The 14,597-nt window shown below is 43.6% G+C and overlaps 1 protein-coding gene across 2 annotated transcripts in view; it reads right to left on the reverse strand.

Moving 5' to 3' along the window:
• Positions 1 to 1,140: 1,140 nt before the first annotated feature.
• Positions 1,141 to 14,597, reverse strand: part of LOC140404109 (GTPase KRas-like) — a 33,974-nt gene continuing 20,517 nt past the window's right edge. For both annotated transcript variants that reach the window (XM_072492529.1, XM_072492527.1), the window contains exon 5: positions 1,141 to 6,294. Coding sequence is in view for 1 of the 2 variants with exons in the window: in XM_072492527.1 (XP_072348628.1) it covers positions 6,178 to 6,294 (117 nt within the window). In the remaining variant the exon portion in view is untranslated. The remainder of the gene's footprint in view (positions 6,295 to 14,597) is intronic.

Genomic DNA, 14,597 nt, shown 5'->3' on the forward strand with positions numbered 1-14,597 from the left:
AATATTTAAATGGGCCTAATGGCTAACTTAAATATAATTCGGCATGATCCAGATAGCGGCGGGCATAGCTAGTCGGGTGACCCGGCACCTGCCGCAAAGCCAGATTTCCTGAGATTCACGGTTGCACATGGCTCCCTCCTGGCACAACGTGGTGGTCGAATCATGCCCAATCTTTCATCAAATAAAAGGATTCAAAGGTTGAACCGTTCTTTAATTTTTATACAATTTAGGTAACTTTAAAATGGAAATACAGTTAAATTATGAATGCTCTGTGAAATAAAGTTAATTTCCATTTGCATGGTTTAATTTAGTTCACTCCTTTCCCCAAAAAACTGATGAACAATGGTTTAAGTTGGTTTTGCTGTACTATGTATTCCCCTTCTCCATGAAGAAAATAATTGGATTTTTAGTGTCTTGTCACATTCTAAAATACATCAGAGAAATAGTTTAGAAGTACTGTTATGGTGGCAAGGCTGGCAATTTTCCCAACAATAGCTGGTAGAGTTTATGGGCCACTGGTAAATAACCTCCCAGGCCTGATGAATAAAGCCTTAGTATATTTTATATTCACCTGCATTTCTGGATTGGAGCTTCTGTTTAACCTTTCACGCAAAATATGACACCGATAAATTTAGCTCTCCCCAAGAACTACACTCGGGTTTCGTGCTTGAACCCATAGCCTCCTGACAAGGTGACTTGATACAAGCTGATTTTTTAAGATCAAATGTCTTGCTCATCATTCTATGCAGCTACTGCTGTGATATTTACAATTTTTCTATTCGGAGGATTTCACAATGTGCATACTTTGTACATTAAACTCCTTTTAAAAATCTGTAGAAATTGACAAAATGTATGTGTAACAAATGTTTTTTTTATGAAAAAGTGAAATCCACGGTGTTTAATTCATTACTATCTTTTACTAAAAGACTGAGCATGTTTCTTTTTCCTGATTCATCTCTAATAATCTAACAGCCATGTAATATAAAAAAATCTACCTGCTTAAGTGCAAAACAAAATTAGATTTAAATAGATATTTTACTTGTGTCACAAATCGTATAATTGGGTGAATACTGGCAGAGGACCAAAAATCAAAATTCCTAAAACATTTGTTATGTAGTTTCCATAAACTTGCAAAATACATTATTGTAAGGTTTTTTTATTGGCGACAAATCATTAAACATTCCCTGTTTAACCACATCCTATAAAGACAACAAATGCCATTTCATGTCATCAAAATAACTTATTATAGCACCCTCTTCATAAAGTAACTTATTGGATTTCAGTGCATCAATGGATATAATATACTCAGAATAACTCTTCACATTAGGGCATGGACTAATTTGTATCTAAATTTAAACTAAATCAGACATCAAAACAGAATGAAACACTTGACTGACGAAATGACAGGATCGTTGTATGGGTCAGCAACCTGTTGATAGATGGAGTGAGCTTTGTTGAGACTCAATTGACCCACGCATTGCTATCCCATCTCCAAATTCCCTAGCCACTCATGAAAGGTGGGCGGAATGATGTCCATTTTATCAAAGTATTTCTAATAGAACCACGCATAGGTCAAAGCGGCTTACCAACTCCTGGATTTGAGGCTTCAACCGCCACAGGAATGGAGAGCTGGGATGGCTGCTCCCTGGCGTCTCTCTCTTACCCGGAGACTGTAGTGAGATGAACTCTCCCAAGGACGCAGAAGCCAGTTTCTCAAACCAAGCAGGCATGGATGCAAGTGGCAGAGTAAACCAGCAGCGATATCTCCACAAACAGGAGAGTACATGAAGAAAATCCAGGATATGATGGATGTGACATACACTTCTGTTGCCAAGCCCCACACACACTTTCCCAGCAGACTCCTGCACAGAACACCTCAGGTCAACACACTATGTAGCGCCAGTCACATTCTCTCCGTGAAGGCACCTTATGTCATCATCTGAGCAACCAATGCTAACACTCATTCTGTTGCCCTCTCACACCCATGCCTCACAGTCACCTTCCAAAATGTTGTCATTTCCTCCTCTCCATACAAGTCATTACAAATACCGATATCTCTCTGCAGCAAGAGACAGACTCAGAAGATGGCTTTTGTTTCGGTGCAACATCGTGGGCCGAAGGGCCTGTACTGCGCTGTATTGTTCTATGTTCTATGGGGTTGGGGGAATAGTCCTCCAGCGACATGCAGCTTACTTGGCACTGCCCACCTGCTGCACTGGGAAGAGGTCTTGTTCAAGGAGGCTGAAGGTACCAGCGGCATCTTGCCTTGAGAATCTGAGGCACGGCTGCTCAGGATATCTTCAACCCCTTCCTACTCCGTTCTGAGGTCCCCACCTTCTTCAAGAAAACCATCATCATACCGGTGTCAAAGAAGAACCAGGCAAGTGCCTCAACAACCATTGTCTGGTGGCCTTGACATTGATCATAATGAAGTACTTTGAGAGGTTGATCATGAGGCACAGCAACGCCATAATCCCAGAATGCCTAGATCCACTGCAATTCACATACCACCACAACTGCTCCACAGCAGATGCCATCTCCCTGGCCCTACACTCATCCCTGGAGCATCTTGAAAACAAGGACTCCTACATCAGACTCCTATTTATTGACTACAGCTCTGCCTTCAACACCATAATCTCAGCCAAGCTTGTATCAAAGCTCCAGAACTGAGGACTTGGCTCCACACTCTGCAACTGGATCCTCGACTTTCTGACCCACAGACCATAATCAGTAAGGATAAACAGCACCTCCTCAATGATAGTCCTCAATACCGGGGCCCAGCAAGGCTGCGTACTTAGCTACTCCCTATACACACACGACTGTGTGGTAAAAAGTAGCTCCAACTGCATCAACCCGTTTACTGGTGACTTGACCGTACTCAGTCGGATCTCGAACTACGATGAGTCAGAATACAGGAGGGAGATAGAGAACCTAGTGGAGTGGTGCAACAACAATCTATCCCTCAATGTCAGCAGAACTAAAGAGCTGGTCATTGACTTCAGGAAGCAAAGTATTGTGCTCACCCCTATCTGCATCAACAGGCTGAGGTGGAGAAGGTTGACAGCTTCAAATTCCTAGGCGTGCACACCACCAACAATCACGCGACGATACGACCAAGAAAGCACAACAGCATCTATGCTTTCTCAGGAAACTAAGGAAATTCGGCATATCCACATTGACTCTTTATCAACTTTTACAGATGCACCATAACAAGCATCCTATCTGGCTGCATCACAGCCTGGTATGGCAACTTAAGAAACTAGAGTCATGAACACCGCCCAGTCCATCACACAAACCCGCCTCCCATCCATTGACTCCATCTACACCTCCCCCGTCTGGGGAAAGCGGGCAGAAAATTCAAAGACCCCTCCCACCTGGCTTATTCACTTCCAACTTCTTCCATCGAGCAGGAGATACAAAAGTCTGAGAACACGCATTAAGATTCAAAAACAGCTTTTTCCCACTGTTAAGACTCCTAAATGACCCTTTTATGGACTGATCTTATCCCTTCACACATCTCTACTGAATAGTACTATACTCCTGTATGCTTCACCTGATGCCTGTGTCTATGTATTTACATTGTGTTTGCCCTATGTATTTTTTCTTCCACGGAATGATCTGTCTGAACTGTACGCAGAACAATACTTTTCACTGTACCTCGGTACATGTGACAATAAACAAATCCAATCCAATATTGAGGGAGATGATCCTCTGCTTGTATACCTCGTCTGGGGGGGGCTTCTCCCTTCCTTCCAGCTGAACCCAAATATCAATTCCCTCTGCCCAGTGGACGATCGTGAATCTGGTGTTGCTACTTGGGTTGTTCCTGCTTCCTTGGAGGTACAAGGTGGCGCTACAAAAGCTGCTACAAATGCTTTTCTGAAGGCTGGCAGCAGGTAAATTCAGCTGAACGTGAGTGAAGTGCTGGACAAGTAAATCTTCCGAGAAGTCGAAAATCACCAGTCAAGCAGTAACAACATTCTCTCAGAGAAGAAGTGCTGTAAACAGCAGCCACTCACCTGGGTCTTCACTCGAGTTCTTCAGTTTAACCAATTAATCAGCTTTGTCAATTTTAGTGTGGCTGCTGACCACCTGGCTGACCTCGACATGTCAAGCAGCAAGCGCCCTGGCTGCTAAACCCAGAATTGAGGGTTAAAACAGTCCTTAATTAGCTTAAATATCTTACCTGGTTTTCCAGCAGATCAGTGGATAATCCCGCTTGCCTCAGAACCCACTCCAGTGAAACCCGGGAGAGAGCAGGATCAATTTTAGATTTAATTAAGTCCCCACACATACCCAAAACCTGCCTCCCCTTGGGAAAATTCCACCCAATATTTTTTTTGACTTCTCATCAGGACAGTCTCACGTGTATTATGCCCAGTTGGTAGATTAAGTGAGGAACAAATCAAATGGTTGATACACTAAATAAAAAGTTACAGACATTATCCTGGATATGGAGGGGATAACCAGAGTTACACAGTATTTAATGCACAAAAGGAGGAGACACAACATCATGTTTTTTACAGTCGGAGTTTATATTTACTCCATTGGCTACAGCAACTATACTTTTGTTCTGGATAAAGAACAATTGCAGATCTTCCTTGAGTTACTAGTTATGCAATTATACAAAGGGGGAATTTATTTGGTAAATTAGAAAGTTCAAATTGAACAGTTGGAACTGATTTCCCCACCTTCACTAATGACTTTAAAAAAATGAATTTCCAGTTCTTTGGTCCCTGCCTCACACGAATGCATGGCCAAGGAGATCAAAGCCTGATTTGTCGGGAAGATTAGGCATTTCTCCTTTTACTTACTTTTACTAAATACATTATTGATTATTTTTGAGTGAAGTTATTAGAATGACAAATTGGAACATTTGTAGAATGTTCTTACAAGGATCTTGTTCAGTTTGATCTTAAATGGCTTTATTATAATTGGAGAGGTTAAAATGTGTGTAACATACAGCAGATGGCAGCTGTTTACCAGCTACTTGAAGATTTATATGTCTCCTTTATTTTGAAGAACTTCTCATTGCTATCTCCCACTACAATAATGTTTCCTTTGTGAAGGAGGAACAATTTAGGCCTCAGACTTTATAGTCATCATTAACAGCAATGTGAACAATTTCCAGAAGCTGTACATCTATAGAAAGGGATTTTGTGAAATGGAACTACATCTCCTGTGTACTTGGAGGGAGTGTGCCTTGATACAGTGTTCTACTGACTGATCCAAGTGGGGATCTAGGAATCTTGCTCAATGGCAATTAGCAGGATTGGAGATTGGCCATGCCGACGGCCCTTTGGAATCCAGAGTCCAACTCTTCATCTAGCCAGCCATCTTCCAGAATGTGGAACATTTTCAATCAGCTCACAAATTTGGCACAAAAACACAAAAGCAGCCACATATACTTACACATCTTCAACCTGTCTGCACTCAAATCAGATCACAGTTTCTTTTTAAAGTACTGGATATCCAGATCGTATCCATGGAAACTCGTGTCCAAGATCTTTAGCTCTTTTCACATTTGTATTAAACATCATAGCTATTTAATATTCCTCAATAGCATCAGCACAACTAACATACAGGGCTTGTTTATGTGGAATCTGTTGTGTTGGGTAGCAGGTGTTTAAATAATACGATGGGATGGGAGAGAATGTGTTAGGCCAGCAGAATAAAATGATATACTGTTCACTATCTGCCACTGATTGCTTCTGAAAGGAGTTCTGTCTGTTTTCTTAATGAGACCATCAGACCATAGTACAAACTATCCAAGCATCTTTCAACTTGCATTGTGTTAAAAGTTTGGAATTAGCAAAGATATTGAGGCAGGGTACATGTTTTCTATATAATTCGGAAGATCAGCTTTGGAATCCAGTATTCTGATTTTCTCACAGGTGCTTGATGTCCTAATTAAAAATGTTCACCACCATGTGGCATTGCAAAAGCTGAATGGTTCCACAAAGGTTATGTTTTTGTTTCATACTGTAAATAATTTGCAACATTAATGAGAACCTGGATGTTTAAAAAGCAAAAACCCCAACATTTCTAGCTTTCTGATTTTTTTCTGCATTTGTTCACCTTTCAGTGGGGAGGAGATATTATACTCCAATTTGTTTTCTTCCTTCTCTGATACACAGTCTTTGGAGTTTTGGATCACAAGTCTTGCACATTATTATTTTAAAGAATAATGCACTTTTTTTTGGAGGGTTTTTTCTTCTTTTTACCATTTTTACTGATCTTCTCTTTGTATTTACGAATTTCTCGCACCAATGTATAGAACGCATCTTCCACACCCTGGAATTGCAAGGATGTGGATTAGAGGGAGACAAGATACAAACAATGCTTACATTCTTTGTTACAATAAGTTGGAGTACATAAACTGAACAGCTGTTTAACATACACTCCAACACTTGGGATTAAAGGAGGGTTAGAAATGGCAAACGTTATTGGTTAATGCTGGGTTCAGTTTTATTTGCTGCAAGTGAAGAGGTTTTATACTTGGGCATCTTTTTTTCTATGCCTAGTAGTACGGGACAACTGATTTATTCCACTGCTTTTCCATCCACAATGAAGGTAGCCTGACCAAGAGACTCTCACAAAATGCAAACAGAGCGCAGGGATCAGTAGTACTACTTCAATTAGACAAGCCTGCTTAATGTCAAACCAATGTTCAGAGGCTGGAACAGGCTTGAACCTATAACCGGAATAATGCCAAAACCAAGGCTGGTTCATTCTGGACTTGGGCACAGGAATGCAGCATTTGCTGAGTAGAAAAAACTAGAGTTGGCAACAGCATGGATGATTATAAAAGTCAAGATATAGAGACAGGGGGCGGGATTCTCCGACCCCACGCCGGGTGGGAGAATCGCCGGGGGTCGGCGTGAATCTCGCCCCCGCCGTCCTCCCAATTCTCCCGCCCCCCAAAAAACCTGCGTGACGTGAGTCGCGCCGCCCGCCCTGGAGAATGGTGGGGTCCGGCGCGACTCAATGGGCCCCAGGGCTGTCTGGATTCTCTGGCCCACGATGGGCCGAAGTCCCGCCCGTTCCATGTCGGTCCTGGCGTAAATTGGAGTTGGTCCCTTACCAGCGGGACCTGGCGGCGCGGACACGCTCCGGGGTTCTTGGTGGGTCGCAGGGGGATCTGGCCACGGGACGTGCCCCTACGGTGGTGTGGCCCGCGGTCGGGGCCCACCGATCTGCGTGCGGGCTTGTGCCGTGGGGGCACTCTATTCCTTCCGCACGAGGCCATGGTCATCCGCCATTCCCGGTGCAGAAGTGACTCCATGTGCGCATGCATGGGGATGACGCCAGCACATGCTGGCACTGCCGCGCATGCGCCAGCCGGCGGAGGCCCGTCGGCGCCGGTTGGCGTGGCACCAGGCCCCCATCCCGCCGGCCGGAGGATTCCGCACCTTTGGGGCGGCCCGACACCGGAGTGGTTCACGCCACTCCGTCCCGCCGGGTATGGGAGAACCCCGCCCAGGGTAGCAGAATAGGTAAAAAGATGGAAAAATGTAGGCCAGATGCCTGGACAGTAGCACTAAAACTGCATGGGATACCTGGCCATATGCAATGATGTGGCGGTCAGCCAATTAAAATATTTATGGATGATGTGCCCAGCCAGTTATGCGGGTGGTGGGGGCAGGCAGCAGGTTGATAGCCCCGCTGTTATCTCATGGGGTTGATGATTTAGGTGGCATATTTAAAGGGCACCCAGACAGGCATTCGTTCCCTGCAATCCAGCTACATTATTCTGACTGAGTGGATACTTAGAGACTACAGCTGATGCAAGAACATTCAGATTCTCCCCCCACTTGGCAACTGTTGCTACCCCTCTTCTTTCTCCTCTTGGTAATCTCAACTGCTGTTACCATCTTCTCCCCCTCCCCTGTATAACTACAACTGCTCCTACCACTTGCTATTTTGGAGTGATGTCTCAAAGACGGCAACAAGTGGCCACATGGTTTAGCAATGCCTCTGTGCAGGTTCTCTCCAGGCCATTTTAGTACTGCCATGAAATGTCAGGGCCAGCTGAGTACTCAGTGGTTGCTGAATATGCGCTTGGATCTGCATTCCATTACTCTGCCATGGACTCTATACAGTGGTGGCTAGGTGAGAGGGGAATGAAGCATCTCAGTCTCCCACCAGGTGCTTTTCTAGAACAGGTGGCATCGTGCACCAAGGAGTGCCAGCCAGCCACCCCAGGGCTTCTCAGGGCAATCTAAGAGTGCCATCGGTCCTCCTCTCTGCCAATGCGGGAGTAAAAATGCACCTGTGCCGGAAACCCTCAGCAGGACGGGGCTACTGTAGCAAAGGTAATCTCAGGCAATGGCATAGCACTCAGCAGGCTGCCTCCACCTCAGTTGTGGACATTGGTATTACACTAAAGCGTAGTGTTGGGAAACACAAGGTGAAACAAATTACAGTGCGTATTCATTCTATGATATAATCCCGTTTCATGTTTTATCATACTTGTTCGAAGTAACTTTTAGTTGGTAGGATTAAATTTATAAATTTTAGATGTGAGATTGTCAGATCACCTCAAGTAACGGTAGTTCAAAATGTTTATTCACTATGGTCACAGTAATTGGGAGGGAGAAAGAAAGAGAGAAAGAGAGAGAGGTTATAAAACGGCAGATGTTTGGTGAGAGAACTGGAGATGAAGGCTGGGATTCTTCTCCGCCACTGCAATTAGGAATCCCATTCGAGCAGAGAATGGAGCTTTGGTCAAAAAACAGGATTGGCACTGGGCAGCAGACCAATCCCTAGTCTCCACTCCCAAGCCACTGCCATAGCAGGCTATCACATCAACAATGCCAAGTACGTCTTACAATTACAAAAGAGGAAGTGAAACCACTTAGTATTGTTGGAGCGGTCAAGAGCTGTAAATCATAACAAGAGTATTGATAAACATTGTGGTTAGGATCAATGGAGGGTACTTAAAATACATTCAAGCATGAAGGGTAAGATAAATAAACAATCCCCCTCCCAGCTGCTGTGGCTGAATCATTAGGTCAATCACAGGTTAGTGAAAGGTACTGCTCCATGAAATTGAATGGATGCTCAACATTTCAAAGTTTTTCAAGAGATTTGAAGTGATGAGGGCTTTGGAGGAAGGCTCTAACACTTCAAACAGCTTCAAACAGTGCTTGAGTTCAAAGGCATCAGGCAGAGAGAGCAGATGTTAGGAAAGGGAAAGTGTTCCTGCATTGATCCTTCACTGAATTGCCTGGACTGCTCATTAGCTGTCAGACAGAGCAGATCAGGGTGAGGAGGCCACTTCAGAATTTAAAAAGTTTCACCAGGATGGTGCTGCCAGAGATTATAATAGTAAGAAGTCTTACAAACCAGGTTAAAGTCCAACAGGTTTGTTTCGAATCACTAACTTTCAGATCACAGCTCCTTCATCAGGGATGCTTAATGTTTCTGAGCTGCATTGTCCTTTCTTTGTTAAGGAAGTGAATTATTCATGCCGATCTCGGGATCAAAAAGCTGGTTTTGAAGCTAAAAGTTTTTTTAAAAAATTATTTTTTTCCAATTAAGGGGCAATTTAGCGTGGCCAGCCCACCTACCCTGCACATCATTTTGGGTTGTGGGGGTGAGACCCAATCAGACACCGGGAGAATGTGCAAACTCCTCTTTCAGAAGCCTTGTATTAGGACCCATAAAAGGAGGGTTGCCGTGTTGCATCAGAGTGCAGTTGGCAGTTCTCCCCGTGTCTGTGTGGGTTTCCTCTGGGTGCTCCGGTTCCCTCCCATAAGTCCCGAAAGATGTGCTATGAGGTAATTTGGACATTCTGAATTCTCAGTCTGTGTACCCGAACAGGCACCGGAATGTGGCGACTAGGGGCTTTTCACAGTAACTTCATTGCGGTGTCAGCCTACTTGTGACGATAATAAAGATCATTCAAGTTTAGTGAAACGGAGTGAGATGAAAGAGGGAGGAGGTGATCAGTTTCTTCTTTTCTCAGATTGGCGAGTACTTCTGCTCTTTAAAATAAAAGTAAGGTCTTAGGGAATTTGGAGCATAAGGTGTGATGATTAGAGGATTTTAGAAATATTGGCTTCTAAAAATTGGGATATGTTAAAAGGTATTGTGTGTTTGGCTGCAGTGGTCATGGTTTTAAAAAGGATTTTGTTTTGCTTCTAGGAAACCAGTGAAATTGACCAGAGGAATAGGTTTTGACTGGGGAGGTCCCTGGGGAGTTAATGTGCTTTTGTAGCCTGCAAAGTTAATTTGTTTTTTTCAGCTTGGAGAGATTAGGTCATTGCTGGGTGGAGACCAGAGAGACGGGGAGTTTTGGAAAAGCTTTGAGTGAGAGAGAGCAGCTGAATTCTGATCATCCTGACCGAATGCTGATCATTCTGACCCCGAGTCCACAATTCTTTCGCAGTTGGACAGTTTTTTAAAAAATGTAATAATATTTTAAAGCAGAGCAGTCTTGTCTGAAGACAAGGAAGAGGCTGCAACAACCCAATCGAAGCACCTATTTGAAGATATTCGGCCTGTATCTGCAGGGGTTCTAACCGGGGCCCAAATGTGTTCTGCAATGCAAGTGTTACTCTGTGCCCTGCTAATTTTAAGATTGAAAGCAGCATGTTTCTTTTCCTGTTGTTTAGTGGGAAATTGTATAGCAGTGTTAAGGAGCAATTGTAAGCTGTTTTTTTGGGGTATGAAATCCTATTTTTTCATGTAATCACTTCTGGAGTGAATCATTCTTTCCAGTCTTACAAATAAACTAAAATATTGGATTTTGGTCCAGTATCCAAGCCACTAATGGGGCTTGGGATTGTAATAAAGGGACTTTAAGTATTTCTTACATTACAGAGCACTGGAGGTCAGAGAAAAAGAGAGTGAATCTGGTGCAGAGCAGTGCAGCAGGAAAACCTTAAGGGATAGCTCAGCGCACCTTCCCTCAACCCAGCGCACCTTCCCTCAACCCAGCGCACCTTCCCTCAACCCAGCGCACCTTCCCTCAACCCAGCGCACCTTCCCTCAACCCAGCGCACCTTCCCTCAACCCAGCGCACCTTCCCTCAACCCAGCGCACCTTCCCTCAACCCAGCGCACCTTCCCTCAACCCAGCGCACCTTCCCTCAACCCAGCGCACCTTCCCTCAACCCAGCGCACCTTCCCTCAACCCAGCGCACCTTCCCTCAACCCAGAGGCGGAGTACCCGAGGGAATGTCAGAATTCGAAAGTGACACAGGGAAGCTGCTGATTGGGTGAGTCCAGATGGTCAGTATTTATTGTAGTTTATAGTTTGTAATCCATATTGTTGTGAGAGGGATAGAAATAGTTTGAAGAGATCTTGATAGGTTAGGTAAGTGGACCAAAAGGTGTCAAAGGGAGTATAATGTGGGAAAATGCGAAGGTGTTCATTTTTATTTCACGGAAAAAAGCTGCAACACAAGGGATTTGTACACGAAACACAGAAAGCTAGCATGCAGGGGCAGCAGGTAATCAGGAAGGTGAATGGAATGTTGCCCCTTATTTCAAAGGGGCTGGATTCTAAGAGTCGGGAAGTCTTGCTGCAACTGTGCAAGGTACTGGTGTGACCACACCTGGATGGAGCACTGTCAGCAGTTTTGGTCCCTTATTTAAGGAAAGATATTATTTAATTGCAGGCGGTTCAGAAAAGGTTCACTAGGATGATCCCCGGGGTGGAGGGATTGTCTTATGAGCAAAGGTTAAACAGGCTGGGACTCATTGGAATTTAGAAGAATGAGAGGTGATCTCATTGAAACATAGGGGATTCTGAAGGGGCTGACAGGGTAAATACTGAGAGGATGTTTCTCCTTGTGGGAGAGTCTAGGGCCAGAGGGCGGAGTCTCAGAATAAAGGGTGTCAGTTTAGGACTGAGATGAGGAGCAATTTCGTCTCTGAGGGTTGAGAGTCTTGGAATTCCTTGTCACAGGGAGCTGTGGGGCAGAGTCCTTGTGAATATTTAAGGCTAAGATAGATAGTGTTGTTTCTTATGGTCAGAATAAGGTCACTGGGCCTTTCATTTTATATGCCTCAACTTTCAGCAAAGAATAATGTCCCAGAGAATTCAACGTGGATATATGAGCACATGTTCTCAAACCCACAATCCAGATAATGGATCCCAAGTCTCAGTTTTCTTAAAACCTTTTAACGGTTTTCAATTTTTTGCTGAACCATACAATTTAAAATTTTGCTCTGTAGTTCATGCAAAGATCTACACAGGGTGGCTTGTAATAGAACAAAGAAATGTACAGCACAGGAACAGGCCCTTCGGCCCTCCAAGCCCATGCCGGCCATGCTGCCCGACTAAACTACAATCTTCTACACTTCCTGGGTCCGTATCCCTCTATTCCCATCCTATTCATGTATTTGTCAAGATGCCCCTTAAATGTCACTATCGTCCCTGCTTCCACCACCTCCTCCGGTAGCGAGTTCCAGACACCCTCTACCCTCTGTGTAAAAAACTTGCCTCGTACATCTACTCTAAACCTTGCCCCTCGCACCTTAAACCTATGCGCCCTAGTAATTGACCCCTCTACCCTGGGGAAAAGCCTCTGACTATCAACTCTGTCTATGCCCCTCATAATTGTGTGCAAGCAACTCTCATATTGCCAAGCAGCTGAGCCCAGAACCTGTAATGTTGGAGAAAATGCCTGCCTATCCCAAGAACCAACGAAACCTTGGGCTGTGAAGGGGCTATTCTTTTAGGTAGTGCTGCACAATGGCCACAGTTATTGATGCAGTCTCGCAGTTGATTGCTCATCATAACAGATTTTCTTTGCAGGGAATTTTAGTTAATCAGTTTGATATTTACCTTGTAGCAAGTGTACAAATCCTGCACTTTGAAAGCCCAGCAGCTCCACTGTAGCTCTCACAACATAAAAAGTACTATTTGCAGCAAATAGTACTTCCCGTACCAGCCTCCCCGAACTGGCGCCGGAATGTGGCGACTAGGGGCTTTTCACAGTAACTTCATTGAAGCCTACTTGTGACAATAAGCGATTTTCATTTCAAATACAACAGACTCCAATGAAAACTGAATCAATCACTTAAAAAAAAAAAAATGCCAAACCTAAATGTAAGGATGGGTACAGGTGAAATTGTCAATTCACAGCAGCATCAGCACAATACAGGTTACACAGTGGCATCAGGGTCTCGAGCACAACAGGAGGGATTGAAAATATTTATCATTTACCATAAACATAGTAATTGATGTTTGTTTTCCTGTACTCTTCCTTTCACCAGGGAGGCGGTATTCAACAAATTGTTGGGTCTGCAAAATGCCCTGGTCTAGATGGACTTCACCCTCAGGTCTTGAAAGAAATGGCTAATGAGATAATTGATGCATTGATTTTAATTTCCCCAAACTCCCTAGATTTAGGGAACGTTCCATTAGATTGGAAGATAGCAAATGTAACTCCTTTATTCAAAAAAGGAATGAGACAGAAAGCAGATATTAGATGCCATTCTTAAAGTGTCATAGCAGGACACTTAGAAAAATTCATGGCAGTCAGGCAGAGTCAACATGGTTTTGTTAAAGGGAAATCGTATTTAACCAATTTACTGGAACTCAGAGTCATGTGCTGTGGATCAAGGGGAACCAGTGGATGTGCTGTGCATGTATGTCCAGAAGGGATTTGATAAGATGCCACATCAAAGGTTATTGCGTAAAATAAAAGCTCATGGTGCAGGGGGTCGGATTCGCCTGGATTGAAGATTGGCTGGCGAACAGGAAACAGTTGCCACAAATTGATATTTTTCTGGTTGACAGGGTGAGAAGTGGTGTGCTACAGGATCAGTGCTGGGAGCTCAACCTTTTACAATTTATATCAATGATTTGCATGAAGGGAATGAAGCTTTGTTTGCTAAATTTGCTGATGGCACAAAGATAGGTAGGAAAGTAGATTGTGAAGAGGATTAAGGAGGCTACAAACGGACACTAAATTAAATGAGGGGGTAAAAATCTGGCAAATGGAATATAACGCGGGCAAATGTGAAATTGTCCATAATGGCAGGATGAATTAAAAAAATTATTTAAATAGTGAGAGATTGCAGAGGGATCTGGGTGTCCTACTGTATGTACAGCAAGTAATTAGGAAAGCTAATAGAATATCATTTATGGGATGGAATTAAATACAAAAATAGGAACATCATGCTTCAGTTGTACAGGGAATTGGAGACACCACATCTGGAGTATTGTGTACAGTAGTAGTTTACTTAGTTGACGAAATATGCAAAACCGTTAGAAGCAGTTCAGAGAAGATTTACTAAACTAATACCAGGAATGGGCAAGTCGTCTTATGAGGAAATGTTAGAGGTTAGGTTTGTATCCACTACAGTTTGGAAGAGTAAGAGGTGTTTTGATCAAAACCTTTGAAATCCTGAGAGGTATTGACAGGATGGATGTGGAGAGGGTGTATCCTCTTGTCGAAGGATCTAGAACTAGGTGTCACCATTTAAAAATAATGGGTCACTCATTTAAGACAGATGAGAATTAATTTCTGAGGGTGGTGAATCTTTTTTCTCAAAAAGTAGTGTAAGCAGATCTCTGGATATTTTTACGGCAGAGCTATGTAGATTCTTGTTTAAGAAGGGAGTGAAAGGTTATCGGTG

This window comes from Scyliorhinus torazame, chromosome 29 (assembly GCF_047496885.1).
Source record: "Scyliorhinus torazame isolate Kashiwa2021f chromosome 29, sScyTor2.1, whole genome shotgun sequence".
Lineage (NCBI taxonomy): Eukaryota > Metazoa > Chordata > Chondrichthyes > Carcharhiniformes > Scyliorhinidae > Scyliorhinus > Scyliorhinus torazame.